Here is a 15,391-nt window from a genome sequence, read left to right on the forward strand (position 1 = left end):
TTAAAGCTGTTTCATCTAGTGTGACACTAAAGTGGAAGGGCAGCACAAACGTTTTTAGAGTAAGGAAGGGTTAGGACCACTTTTAGTTTTTGTTTGCTGTCTGTGCCCCCATTGGGGACAATTAACTTTTGCCTTCTGCCCTGAAGGCACAACTCCCAGTGAGTGGAAATCCCCCCAATATAAGGGGGGAACTCCACCTTGAACCTTGGACATATGCCTTTATTAGATTTGCCCTTGCCTTACATGTCCCATTATTTTCTTTTACTGGTGACAGTGGCATCAAAGATAGGAAGTGTGAATAAATATCCCCAATGGTAAATGGGAACTCAACCTTGAACGGATTAAATTTCCCCATGATGTGAGGGGGGGGGGCAACTTGGACAGATGCCTTTACTAGATTTGCCCTTGCCTTACATGTCCAATTATTTTCTTTTGCTGGTGACAGTGGCATCAAAGATAGGAAGTGCGAGTAAATCTCCCCATGATGTGAGGGGGGGAGGGGGAGGAATGCCACCTTGAACCTTGGACAGATGCCTTTTCTGGACTTTCCCTTGCCTTGCATGTCTCATTATTTTCTTTTGCTGGTGACAGTGGCATCAAAAATAGGAAGTGTGAGTAAATCTCCCCAATGTGAGAGGTGACTTCACTTTAAACCTTAAACAGATTGCCCTTACCTTACATATCCCATTATTTTCTTTTACTGGTGATAGTGGTCTTCAGGATAGGAAGTGTGAGTAAATCTCCCCAATGGGAAGGGAGAACTCCACCTTGAACCTTGATCAGATGTCTTTATCAGATTTGCCTTTACCTTACATGTCCAAATATTTTCTTTCCCTGGTGACAGTGGTCTCCAAGATAGGAAGTGTGAGTAAATCTCCCCAATGTGAGGGGTAGAACTCCACCTTGAACCTTGAACAGATATTTTATCAGATCTGCCCATTACTTTACAGCCCAATATTTTTTTTTTTGTACGGGTGACAGTGGTCTCCAAGATAAAAGTGTTAGTAAATCTTCCCTATGTGAGGAGGGAACTCCACCTTGAACCTTGAACAGATATCTGTATTAGATTTGGCCTTACCTTACATGTCCCATTATTTTCTTATACTGGTGACAGTGGTCTCCTAGATAAGAAGCGTGAGAAAATCCCCCCAATGTTAGGGGGGGGGGGGGAACCCTACCTTGACCCTTGAACAGATGTCTTTATCAGATTTGCCCTAAGCGTACGTGTCCCATTATTTTCTTTTACTGGTAACAGTGGTCTTCAGGATAGAAAGTGTGTTAATCTTTCCTATCAATACAAATTATTATTATTATACAGGATTGATATAGCGCCAATAGTTTGCACAGCACTTTACAATATAAGGAAGACATTACAGTCACAATACAATTTAAGACAAGATGGTAAGGAGGGCCCTGCCTCTATACATATACCTCTATACATGAGGAGGTATGCACAGACAATAAAATATGGCAGAGGTTTTAAAACACATCCCTAATATACCCCACACTCTAAAACTGTTATGGCTTATGAGTTCTACTTGGAGGCAGTGTCAGACAGACCCAATATTTGACTAGTCTGCCCTGTTCTTTCACATTTTACTATGGGAGCATGTTATATACACACTGATAGGAGCTGAAAGATTTCCCTTTTTTTCCAAGATTTCCCTTTTTTTCCAGTATTTCCCCAAAGTGTGAGGAATGCTGTGACAAAGTTTGCCTATCTGTTCCATTTTCCTGACATGATGTTAGTGGATCAGATTTAAATCTGTCCTATCTGTAGCAAGGGTACGGTGTTGTAAAGCAAACTGAGATGCAAGAATCCCTTTTACATTTCATATTTACATTGCTAGTGTTTGGTAACTAGCAGGGGAAATCAATGTCTCTTCCATAGATCCCTGAAACGTTTGCAGAAATGTGCATAGTCTGAACCGAAGTTGAAGATTTTGACAATTCTGCATGCTTGGAAACTGCAGATAAATATTAAACATGGCTGCACACAAAGAAAATCTTGTATCACACTGTTGCATAAATGTGAGGCTTTAAACAAAACATGGCGCAGTGCCCACTGCATGTCACCTGAGCAGGCCCAGATAATTGGTTACAATGTTTCTTTTTTAATGGTAGTGTAGCATTTAGAGTTTGCCAGTTGAAAGCAAGCCCATTCCTACTACCATCAGTATGTTGTCTCAGGGTTTGCCTTTTACTCCAGTAATGCGACATCTCTAAATTGGAGTATATGTAATTTTATTTTCAGTGACACTCCTGATACTGAGATCTTCAAATGCAAAGGTTGGATCCTGACATTTCTTCACCCTTGTACTGCTCTCTGCAGCCTGCTGGCTCGGTATCTCCATATACACAATGGGGCTGACAGCTAATACTGGCCTTTTGCACAGGATGAAGGGACTGTAGCTGAATATCTCTAGATTTGGGTTGTGGAAGTTAAAAGAAAGCATATCATTACACTTTCCTTTCCCCTATCGGGCAATCTTGTACTTCTTGAACTCTTCTTAAAAAGGCTCAATCCTACCAAAAATTTTATTTTATTTGTAGATGGAATATGGTGAGCTGTGTCACATTCTGATTTTATTTTTATGTCATGGTCTCTAAAACCTAATAAGATCTTCCCACCTTAAAATGTAACCCCCATCTTTGGGTGCTCCTACTCTACCAGGTATATTCTTCATAATGTAAACTAACTTATAGGTTGAACAGGGAGACTGGGTCACCCTTATACTGTCTGCAGCAGGTGTCCAAACACAATAACTCAATTGCAGAGATTTCCCCACCAGATTTCCCAAGAGAGATTGGGAAGTCTCTGGCAGGTGGTTTAACGCTTCAGAGTCAACAAAACATTAAATATTGGCCCTGGGTGGACTAACCTTATAACGTTTGTGTGATCCCAAATGCTGCACAATATATCAAACCCTAAAGCCTAGTTAGTTAGCACCATACCCCTATATTAAAGTTATTTATATACTTAGAAATTTGTACCTGAGATCCCATTTTCTAGCTTCTATTGTAAATACAGAAGAGCATGATCTACACAATTGCGCTATTCCTCCACTATTTCTGACAGCAGGTATGAATTCTTTATTGGTGTATGTTTTTATGAGGGTAGACGGGAGATCCATGAATTGCTGCCTTGGACAGTATAGGGCAGCGGGGGCGAACCTATGGCACGCGTGCCACAGAGGGCACGCAGAGGCCCCTCTGGTGGCACGCGAGTCTAGGTCCCGGTTACAGTGACCCGCACACTCCAGGTGCAGGTCACTGTAAAGTCATGTTAAGTTTTTAAAGATGGCCACTGCGAATCGCGGCGGCCATCTTTAAACCTGGCTGGTGCCCAGATTCTATTTAATATATTGCCGAACCAGCAATATAATAAATCATCGTGATCTACCATTGTTCGCAAAGCGATCCCTGGTAGATCGCGATGTCCTGTCCTCCTGACGTGGGGCTTCTCTGGATCCCCGCTGATATATGTGTGTTTTTCCCTATTTTGCCTAAGGCAGTGATGTTGAATGTTTTTTAAAGCCCATCGCCCAAACTGCAATACAATACTATACTTATTTTCAGCGCTGGCACTTTGAGATAAATAAATTGATTTTGCATCGCAGTTTGGGCACTCGGGTTCAAAAACGTTTGCCATCACTGGTATAGGGCATCAGAACAGGTCTTATGTATATGTGTGGAGGTTGAGTGGGGACCCTTGAACTGCTGCCTTGGACAGCACAGAGCATCAGAACAGTTCTGATGTGCAGACCCAATCTTCTTATCTGCAAATGTTGATTTCAAAACTCAGTTTTGTCATTTTGTATTCCTATAATGGAAACATTGTCCAAACTGAAACATACTTATTTCCAGCAATGACACTGACTGATTGTTTGAAGAGAACCTGTATTTAGAATAACAATACACAAAGTGCTGAATGGAGGACTCCGAAAAGTGCCTTAGCACACCTAATATTGTGCTCTTGTGCAAATCTGAAAGCTCAAATAATGGGTATGAGGAGAAGTAGAATGACTCCTCTTACCCAGGCACTAGTTTGTGACTAAGTAAGCAAACACCATGCCCAAATAATGTCACATGGGGGTCAGGACTATGCAAATGCTGACTTTTAAAGTTGATATGTGCATAGGAATTTTAGGACTTCTAGTAGCAATCTACAGGGAGGCAAAAAATGAAGTCATTCTTCAGAAGAATTCTATTCTAGAGGTAGGTACTTTCTGTTCAGTATACTGTCCATACTTTGTATTTTATATTTCTAGTACTGCTTTCAGGAAATTATAATAGTTTAGGTGAAGTCTATGATTTGCCAATTACATTTGATAAAGAACATTCATTCCTACATGTGAGGATATTTGAGGTGAGTCATATGACTGGCAGAAAACTGAATCAGTTAAAACATGAAGTTCATGATGTATGTGAGGATTCGATTGACTTCACCTAGCTATGAAACCTCAATACAGGGATGATAGAAACCAAATGTGTATTGTGTGTATGATCCCAGAATTAAATTAGGGTTCTCAGATTATCAGATATGCATTATGTTGGCAATCAAACTTTTATGTAGTCTCAAAACAATGCAAAATCAACAGCTGGACTTCCAAAACAATAGGACTGATACAATTTGAGCTTAATATTGAACAGGCAGACCTGCACTTCTTTTTAAGCTGAACCCAAGCATGAGAAAATATTATTTAAAGGAGAACTATGAGGTGAGTGCTTTTCACTCCTCATAGTTCTAGCCGACCTGTGACAATGAGACTGTCACAGGTCGGCTCAGTAGATCGGGAGGTGAGCGAACATACACCGGCGTTCGCTCACCTCTCCATCCTGTCACGGCTCTCTGCCGTGACAGGGGAGGGGCTGGATTCCCCCCTCCCCGCTCCGATCTGCCAGCGCTGACTGGCGGAACGGATGGGGGAGGGGGGGTACAGCTAGATAGGCAGATAGGCAGAGCCAGCTGTCAGTCACCCAGCAGGGCGGATCCAGACATAATTGTCGGGATCCGCTTCAGCTGCGACCTCTTAGAGCTGCGGCTCGCGGTATACTGCAGCGTCTCAATATACCGCAAGCTGAAGCTCGCGGTATACTGAGCCCAGGGTGACGGGAGGACGCTAGTTCGTGTCCTCCCGTTACCCTAAGGAGAACTATGGGGAAAAGCCTTAACCCCATAGTTCTCCTTTAAATACAAGAGCCATGTATATTCTTACTTGATTCTTGGTGTGCATTGTGTACAGTATTTCTGCCAGATCTGTACAGTATTGGATTGTGAAACCTGGCCTCTGTGCAAGAGCTTCCTGTAAAAAAAGACCAGTAACTTCTGCTCTCTTTCCTTGTGCAGAATGACTGGTCTTGTATCTGCCCCCCTCCTGTAGTTTCATTTCAGCTGTCGTGGAACTACAAGTTCCATGAGGCATTGCAAGACTCTGACAGGCTCAGGCATGATGAGATTTTCAGCTTCACCACAGCTGGAGTGCTGAAGCTGCCTAACCCTGCTGGGCCCCTCCCACAGTTCTACTCTCCGCACAGGCTCTGTGCAGCACAGTGCTGGTGTCACTGCTACTTTTACAAGGTAATAACTAAAGTTGCAAAGGCAATTGGTGCACACAAAGTGGACTTATATCCTTTGTGGCTATTAAGCAACATATTTAAAAAAACATTTTGTGCCCAGAGTTTAGTTTCAAATGCATCACTCCACAATGCACGCCACAGCAGCACATGTGCATTGACCACTACTGTACTATTGTTTAATGGTGCCATTTTAACTGAATTGTCCACAGCACACAGTGCAGAGTGCCATGTGTTAATTTCCATTACAGTAAAACACATGTTACCACGGTGAAGTAGTGTAAAGTCAGGCTAGCATGCTGTCTTTATAAAATATGTATAGGATTAATTCCCATTGGGTTGTGATGTGTGTTAGGAACTCCACACTTGTAGTCAAATGTAGTAAGACTGTCTGGCCAAGATGACACTTTCAGTTTGTTTCAGGCTTCTAAAGTAATTTGCACCACACCTGGCATCCCTAACTGGTACCTTTTACCAGCTCTGTGGCGTCATACAAATATTTGCAGCCCCACAGCTAAAAACAACAAAATGGTTGTTAGAATAAATAATTACTTTCAAACAACATCTTAACAGTATGTCATTTTGCAAAAAGCCTGTGATTCATAGAATGAAAACCAGGCCTGTAAAACAGTGGGGATGATCCACTGACATTTAACTGCTCATGCATGCAGAGCTGCTGCTGATGAGACACAGCCTGATGTTTGACATGCATCTGTCTGTGCTCAGCCTACATCCTTCTTTCTGGTTGTCATACACTTTCAACACAGGTCAACCATGGAGCACACTTCAGTGGATACTGTGCAATTTGTGATGGTCAAAGCTCTGAAGTGTTCTATGTGTGTTTGACATTGTGCATTTACCATATGGGTGAATGGAATCCTTCCTTCTTGTGTTAATCTACAGTATGTAGGAGCACCAAGCACCAAGCTGTGTTTCTTCAGAGAGGGCACTGGACCGAAACCTGCTTGTTGTTTATTAGGGTGAACCTGCAGGTACACCTCATAATCTACCCCATCAGTTGTTTTAAACTCATGTCATTATTTCCCAAATGTGGTGCCTAATCAGGCTAAACAGTGTTGTTACTTATATGTAAATTTAGACTTTTTGGCAAAATTTAGATGCTAGTCCCTCATTCCCATTAAAAACTACTCAGCCTGTCAGCATCTTAGGCAGAGTCATGACATACAACTGTCACAGGAGCAGAGGTGTGTGGTGAGCAGGCTGTAATTGATAGCCTAGCTATACCTTTTCTATATTGTGTAACAGGCAAAGTGACAGTACCCATCAGGATAAAAACAGATTTCTAGGCACAAACCAGAGCAGAGTTATGGCTTACAGATCATGATTACTCTACTTTGTGGTATACTTTCTTTTACAGTTTGTGTTAGGTGCTTTTTTTACATCTGCCTAGAGCAAGGGTCTCAAACTCAATTTAGTCGGGGGCCACTGGACAAATTTTTTAGTCCCATGGGGGCCGCTACTATATACGGTACCAGTTTTAATGTATGCACATGTTGCAAGCGGCAACTGTTACCAATTCAAATTAATGATCAGGTGACAGCTGCTGCATGTAAACGCCTGCACACCGCATGTAATCATATGTGAAAGGATTACATGCAGTGAGGAATCAATCGCTCTCGCTGGATACACGATTGTTTATCCAGAGATAGTGATTGTTTTTGTAACTGCATGTAATCATATCACATACGATTACATGCGGTGTGCAGGCATGTACATTCAGCGGCTGTCACCTGAACATTAACTTGAATGGGTGACAGTTGCTGCATGTAAACGCCAGATTAGGGATTCCTACTGCAGGAAGACGCAAGTTTGTGACACAGGAATCCCTAATCGCACCTGAAATATAGGGGACCCCCCCCCATTCCAATCCCCCCCTCACACATAATAATACACCACCCCCTTCAAATCCCCCCTCACACATAATAATACACCCCCCTTCCAATTCCCCGTCACCCCCCCCCTTCCAAACTCCCCCCTGAGTTGTCCCACGGGCCGGTACTTTGAGACCCCTGGCCTAGACCAATTCCTACTGAACCTAGAGTTTTGAGAGCAGAAGTTATGTTACTTGATATATTTTCGTCATAAAGCCAAGGAGGTTTTAGGAGCAGGCACACACACCGGCTTCAGCTCGGGATATACTGAGACCGCCGCAGCCTGGACGGATCCCGACATTACTGTCGAGATCCACCCAGCTGTGTGAATGACAGCTGGCTCTGCCTATCCAGAGGCAGAGCCAGCTGTACCCGCCCCCTCGCCCATTTGTTCCTCCGGTCAGCACTGGAGGATCAGAGCGGGGGGAGGGAACCCCTGCGCCAGGGAGCGGTGACTGACAGTCACTGCTCTCTGCATGGAGATGATCGAGAAGTAAGCAAACGACGGGGTATGTGTTTTTTCATTGTCACACGTCGGCTCAAACTATGAGGATGAATGATTTTCACTCACCTCATAGTTCTCCTTTAACTATTAATAAAATACCTTTTTTATGTATCACTCAGCTTTAGATGCTACTACACACAGAAACCAGCTACCTCTTGTCTGCAGAAGACAACTTTTTTTTTTTAATTACAATAATATCACGATAGGGATGCAGGGCTATACAGTGTCAGCACTAATAGACCACAAACAACATACTTCAGATTCCAGAATAATTAAACCTGCGAGTGGGCTGCTACACTTGCTTGACCCTTGCTAAAAACACATACTGCAGAACTATGTTCAAGGTTCAGTATAATGATAATGCAATCAAAGCTTTTGAAAAAATTATTTTATGTAGTGAGTGCTACTTTCCATCTGTCCATCACTTTCAACAATTTCCTGGATTCCCAGGGTGCTTTGCATCTCTTTCCCTGCTGCTTGATGTGATGCAATCTCAATGTCTCAAGACTACATATCCCATCATGCATTACGTCCAGCAAGCAATCATGATGCCAAATTTTCACATTGTAGGAAGTTGAGTTAGTTTGGGCAGCAAGCTTAGCTAGAGTGGTGACACAAGGAAGTGCATATTCACAGGGCTGAGTGAAATTGTGTAAGTGTATTGGGGAAGTACATCCTATGGGCATCTTCAATAGGTAGGTTTGCAAGCTTCTAGATTGATATGGTTACTAGGAGTACGATAAAACATATAGAAATTCAGTACAAAAATACATATTTATTTTTAGTTTATGATCATAGATACCCTCTAGGAATGTTGCAAACGTTGTGCTTAAAACCATTGCTATTGTAATGTTTTCTGTTGGTTGCTTTGTACAAGTGAATATTGAGCTGCTTAAAGTGTATTTCCACTTTTGCAGCCTGAATGGAATAAAACCTACTTTATAATTGTTACCTGTTCCCATTCACATTGCATGAACTACCTTTTAGTTGCTTTTTACATGCTGAAAAATCTTATTTATCTTGGTAATGGTAAAGGGGGGGGGGCTGGGTGGCTGGGGAGGTATGTCTACTATAATTAACCCTGTCTGTATTGTCCTGGCAGATCTTCAGTATCATGTGTAAACTAGATGTGCATACTGTCTACCCTAACAAAGGGTTAAAGATTTTAGGGCTTGGGTGGTACATTGTACGTTAATCCACTTAAAAAAACCTCCTTCATTTGTCTGATTTCTCTGCATTGCCATCTATTCTAAGCAATAGAAACTGCCTATAGTGTCCTATATATAAACAACAAAAAAGGGGGAAAAAATGTTTTGAAAATGTATTTTTAAGTATGCTCTATAAATGAAAACACAGCTATTATTTCTACTTTTAAAATCCCAAATAGCTCATAGCATACTTTAATTGACATATAGACATATAGTGCCAGTACGATGACAAAAATATATACATACATACATACAAATACAATTTAAAACATGCTTATATGGCTGTTGAGATACACATTGTAATGAAGCCTGAATAGACTAAAAGAAGCCTCTCTTTTCTCCAGGAGTATTGCAGCTACAGATCACGAACCAACAGATGCACGGAAATCATTCCCTTGCTTTGATGAACCCAACCAAAAGGCAACTTATAGTATAACCATTATCCACCCTTCTGACTACAAAGCCATTTCAAACATGCCTTCAGAGGTATGTATTTAGGGTCTAAAAAGTGGTATCCAAACAAAAATGTTTGTTGTGTGTGTTGAAAATGTTATATATAATAGTTGCTCTGTTTGAAATAAAGCACTCCATTGTAAAGTTTTTGTTTTTTGATCATGAGATTGTGTAGAATAATAGTGATATTTGGAGTGTCTGGTCCGATAGAGATGGAAAATAGAAGGACCGCAAAATAATAGTGATATTTGGGGTGTCTGGCCGGATAGTGTTGGAAAATAGAAAAGCCCAAAAAATAGTTTTGGGCTTCATATGGGTAATGTAGAGTTTGTTAGACACAAATAAAAAAGAAGGAGATGCTAACTAAGTCATTATTCAATTAAAACATTTGAAATCTGGAGAAGGCATAGCTTTTGACATTGTTAACATCATGAGTGCAGTGCAAATTTCTTCCTAAAGACCTTCAGGGAGATCCAGATTTGCTCCTATGAGGTTCTTCTCATAATTCCTTATTTTAAGACCCATGAAAAAAATAATTTGCTTAAAGTAACACTAAACTCAGAAGTTAAATCAAAATGCATTCATGTACCCTAACTACTAACAAAAATGTAGCTTATTTGTGTATCGTTCGATTGTAGATCCTCAGATCATCTCTGAGTTGCTGCTGACACTGTCCTTCCTTCTGGAGTGTGGCTACTTTTGTTCCCCATGGTCCCTGTGTGTTTTTAATATCTCCAGGATAGGACCATCCCGTGAAGGACTAAAATCTAAAAACAACAAGTAAACTAAACGTGAGATTGTAGTCCATTGCAGGAATGGTCTTGGAGCGGTGACTACTTTACAACACACACAGGGCCCATGGCGAACAAAAGTAGCCACCCTCCAGAAGGAAGGTGTGTAGTAAGAACCCTTTAAATACAGTGTATATACTTGATCTATGCAAGTTTCTCAGAAAGTTTTTAAAATTGCAGGGTTGGTGTGACTGCCCTGCAAGATTCATTTCTAAAAGTAGAGGCAATCAATGCACACTTACATTGAGCCCTGTGAAGGTTTCCTTTGACAGCTTACTGACGTTTATAATACATTTTTTCCTATCTAGTTTGTTTAAGATAAATCCTCTTCAATCTTTACTGCTGTTGGTTACTCATGATTGACTTCCTGTTTCTACAGCAATAATCAGAAGTAAAAAGTGTAATCAGAGGGTTCAGATGATTGATCCTATTTACCTCTGCTGTTTTTGTAATAGATGCAGTGAATACATTTGTTGGTACAATACTATAATATTAAAATAACTATATTCTGTTTGTTTTTTATTTAGGCTTCTACTGATTTAGGGAATGGGTGGATCAAAACTGTGTTCCAGAAGTCTGTCCCTATGAGTACATATTTGGTTGCCTTTGCTGTCCACCAGTTCACATATGTGGAACGATTTTCAAAAAGAGGAATCCCAGTAAGTATTATCCTTCGGTTCTAATTAGGTTTAACAAAAAGAATCCACGTGATGCATTAAAAGTATCAAACTTGTCATTTAAAAAGACCCCATCAGGCAGCTGTAAATATGCCATATTTGCCAGATGAAGTATTCATATGGAAAGTAATTAATATTTTGATATTTGTGTTAATCAGATTTCTAGATCATGCGGCGGACAATACTGTAGCATTAAAGGTACACTCCATTAAAAAAAGAAAATTATGGCTTGACGCGCATAAAGGAAGTTCAAAACACTGCCAAACACAATTGTATGGATTTACTTGGAATGTTCTTTTGTCTTCCTGATGTAGGTTTTGCCACAATACAGACTCACCAGATATAGGGGTGTATACTTGTGCAATTAGTTATTTCATTTTTTTTATTACAATGAAATAACTTTGCAGAGATCTGTCTGTTGATCATGGTCAAAAAAGAAAAAGAAAATGCACTGCTTCAGTGATCCAATTTAAAAGAAAACATGAAACCTTCACGATACTGTTACTGATGTTGAGAATAGTTTGCAATTATCAAGCTATTCCTTAAGGTCAGAGGGTTTTGTTATTGCACAGGGGGGCTTGTTGTGAAACGTCCCTGTGAGTGGGCCAGATCTCATCCCTGCTTTGGAATGAAAGAATGCAAGGGGGGCTGGGCAAATTAGTGTTAACATAATTAAACCAGATTCAAACACGGTCTGTCCTAACAAAGGTTTTAAGATCTAGAAGCATCTCATGTTAATGAGGGGAAGCTCAGTCTGTCCCTAGTCTCGCTGCGGGCCAGCAAGAGTCTCCTGACACTTGACAATTGAGAGAGAAGTTTGCAAAGGCCTGCTACACAGATACATCTAAAAAATAAGAAATATTTATAAAATATATATTTTTAGGTTTGCTGTGTGAATGAGAACACATAACAAACATATAGAGTTGTTTTTTTCAAATGGTCATTTCAATAGGCCCCACGGAGATGGGATCAAAATTGGCCCTATTAAACATTTCAGCTCTGTTTCAATTTGTACTTTCAATAACTTTATTAAAGCTGTCAATTTATTGCCCAGTTTTGACTAACTAAATTCAATTAAATTCTGGCGGTCATTCAAACTTGTGGGTGGTAGACTGTAGATGGTAGATTTAGATTGTATTTAGAGCTGTTCAGTAGTGGTTGAAATTGACTGAAAACTACCATGTGTATGGCCAGATTCAGTCATCAGGCAATAGTACAGTGACTGATATGATTGAAAAGATCAGTGCCTTACTAAAACAAATCACTAATACATACATTTAATTTAAGGTTGGTTTAGTGAGTGGTCTGGATGCATTAACACATGGTTGTAGCATGGAGAATCCCTTTATTACACAACTCCCAACTCATGACACAGCCTAACTATGATTGACTGCAGAAATAGAGGTGTCATAAGCTCAGCTGACCACACTCACATGGAGGTTGATGTTTGATGTAAATACCCAAACTGTTGACTGTCCAGAATTTCCATTCTCACCACATTCAAAGTGCACTGTACAGGTCATGCTGGATCCTGTTATGACCTTGTACACTGGCAGAATATGGTTCTTATCCATTTACCAACATGCCTGATTTCTGAGCTGATCAACTTCAAAAACGATGTTATAAGAGAGAGTGAATGTTGTCTTATTTCTCTGGCGAGAACATTTGAAATGATTTTTCCAATTACACTAATATTTTTGTGTTAATTGCAGCTGAGAATCTATGTGCAGCCAAATCAAAACGAAACAGCACTGTATGCTGCAGAGACTACCAAAATTATATTTGACTTCTTTGAAGAGTACTTTGATATGACCTATTCTCTACCTAAGCTGGGTATGTATGCAAAAGAAAAACATTTCATTCCAAATGAAATTATGCATTAAAATCTGTTCAGGGAACCTAACCTTTCTGCTCAGTGCATCTGATTTGTATCTAGGTATATTTATAGTGCTTCAGTCTACTACACTGCTTTGTTAGTAACCTGATGTTCTGGGAACACCAGTTGCTGAGCTATGTGAATATACAGGCTTCCTACGTGAATAATGTGACCTGAGGTGCAAGTGGGAGTGGTTGTACTGAATTACTTACTGTAAAGGTGCCCATACACCTGCCGATTATCGTACGGTAATCACGGGTGATCCCGCGATCGTACGATAATCGGCAGGTGTATGGGCAGCGTGCGACCGCTTCTATTGTAAGGTCCCACGACTTTCGTCTTCCGAGCACGCTGGAAAACCTGCCAAATATCGTACGATTTTCTTCGGATTTGTGGCGTGCTCGGAAGACCAATGCCGCACGGGCCAGTGTGCGCAAAGCGCACACTGCCCGCTCAGCACTGCAATCATTGGAAGCTCTCACCTCGGTGGGAAGTGCCTGCGATGATCGCAAGTACGATCTGCCTGTCCAAGATGGGCAGATCGTATGAAATTTTAATCACCTTACAACCATCGCACAACGAAAGTCGTGCGATGGTTGTAAGATGTATAGGCAGCTTTAAACTCATATTAAGATATTATGTACTTAAACTCTGTTAAAACTGAATGCCCAGAGTAACTTCAGTGGTTTGTGATGTTAGTATCTTACATACTCCTGAATTTTGGCTTTGCTAAAACAGCCCTGGTTTTCTTTTTTTTTTTTTTCTTTTTTTTTTATTTAAAGGCATTTATGTTTAAATCAAGTTTTTTTTATAGGTATTCAAAAAGCTGATATTTTCTACTTTTACAAAGCTATTAAACTGTGTGTAAAGCCATTTTTTTTCCCGTTTTGGATAGAGTAGGGAAGGTTCCTGTCAATTTTTTTAGATGTCTGTATACATACTAGGTAGTAGGTCTGTATTTCTTCTGGTGACTATTATTACTATTATCACCATAAGTCAGAAAGTGATGGGAAATCCACATTCAAAAGTTTACAGTGGTCATAAGAACAGAAGGGGAGGTGAAATCTTCCAGTAGGGATACCTGTTCAGGCAACAACTATTTTTGAGGGTGATTCCCTCACTTTGTAGAGATTTCTGCTCACTGCCTGATGCCTGAAAACTTCCCAAAAAGGACAAAGACAACAAAAAATAAACTGACAGGGTTTTTAACCCTTTCTGACTCTTTCCAAAACTATTAATACATTATTCATACACTTCAATGCTGCTCCAAACACTAGTCCTATACCCAGTCCCGATCCTTTCTCAACAGTAGCCAAACCCAAGTTACACCTTAAGTGTAACTATGGGTGGCCCAACCAAGAAGTTAAAAAATCGATTGAGTGGGATTGGGTTGGATCAATAATTAGTTTGTTGCAGGAGTTGGTATGCCAGCCCTAGAGTTTATAAGCACTACCGCTACAGCAATCACTTCATTCTCTATGACGTGCTAAAATGATGTGTAGAGATACCGTACTCCATATGACTTTCAATAAACATGTTTCCTTAATGTGATAATTTCCTGATTTTATGTACACAACTGTAAATGACTGATATATTGGAAATGATAAAACATATTATGCAACATGGCAGAAGATTATTCTCTGCAGATGTTTAATTAAATATATTATCAGTGGGCAATAGGATTGCTATGACACCTAAAGATCTGCTGAATCACATAGCATGTATTAGCATAATAAAATGTGGATTCCAGTAAATCATCTGAATTTGGAATAGCTAGTTTATGCATTTTTGAGCATTTTCACATTTATAATGATCATCTACATCTCATTCATTGAGTTGAATCATTGTAGGATCAGACAAAAATGTGTTGTATTTATGACCAGCCTTACCTGCAGTACAGAGTTTAATGATAATGTGATTTCCTTGATCTAGATCAAATAGCCATTCCAGATTTCGGCACTGGAGCTATGGAGAACTGGGGATTAATCACCTACAGAGAGACTAACCTGCTTTATGACCCCGCTGAATCAGCAACAGTCAATAAACAACGAGTAGCTGCTGTGATTGCTCATGAGCTTGTACATCAGGTATGACTATATGTTAGGTTTTAAAAGCTGATGTCATTCAAAACTAGTATTTTAGATTTTTATTGCTACTTGAGGGTTTATTTCTAAACTGGTTTCCTAAAAGTTTTTGGCTCTTCAAAAACATAAAAGCAAACATGATGAAGGAGGCGGGAACAGGAGGGAACATTTTTATCAAATACACAAATTTCAAACAGTGACTGTGATTCAAATTAAAACTCCATTCATTCCATCTCTGATGGTATTATTGAATGTTCTGACAAGATCTTTTGCATGAACGTTCATACAAAAATCTACCAGTGTATGGCCAGCTTTAGGCAATTTTATG

General features: G+C 40.2%; 1 protein-coding gene across 1 annotated transcript in view; it reads left to right on the forward strand.

The window, feature by feature from the left end:
• ENPEP (glutamyl aminopeptidase) overlaps positions 1-15,391 on the forward strand; it is a 52,734-nt gene that overhangs the window by 752 nt on the left and 36,591 nt on the right. The window contains exons 2-5 of the mRNA XM_018569989.1: positions 9,527-9,668; positions 10,954-11,085; positions 12,816-12,936; positions 14,912-15,066. Of these exons, the coding sequence (XP_018425491.1) occupies positions 9,527-9,668; positions 10,954-11,085; positions 12,816-12,936; positions 14,912-15,066 (550 nt within the window). The remainder of the gene's footprint in view (positions 1-9,526; positions 9,669-10,953; positions 11,086-12,815; positions 12,937-14,911; positions 15,067-15,391) is intronic.

This window comes from Nanorana parkeri, unplaced genomic scaffold (assembly GCF_000935625.1).
Source record: "Nanorana parkeri isolate BGI_ZX_2015 unplaced genomic scaffold, ASM93562v1 scaffold36, whole genome shotgun sequence".
Classification (NCBI taxonomy): domain Eukaryota; kingdom Metazoa; phylum Chordata; class Amphibia; order Anura; family Dicroglossidae; genus Nanorana; species Nanorana parkeri.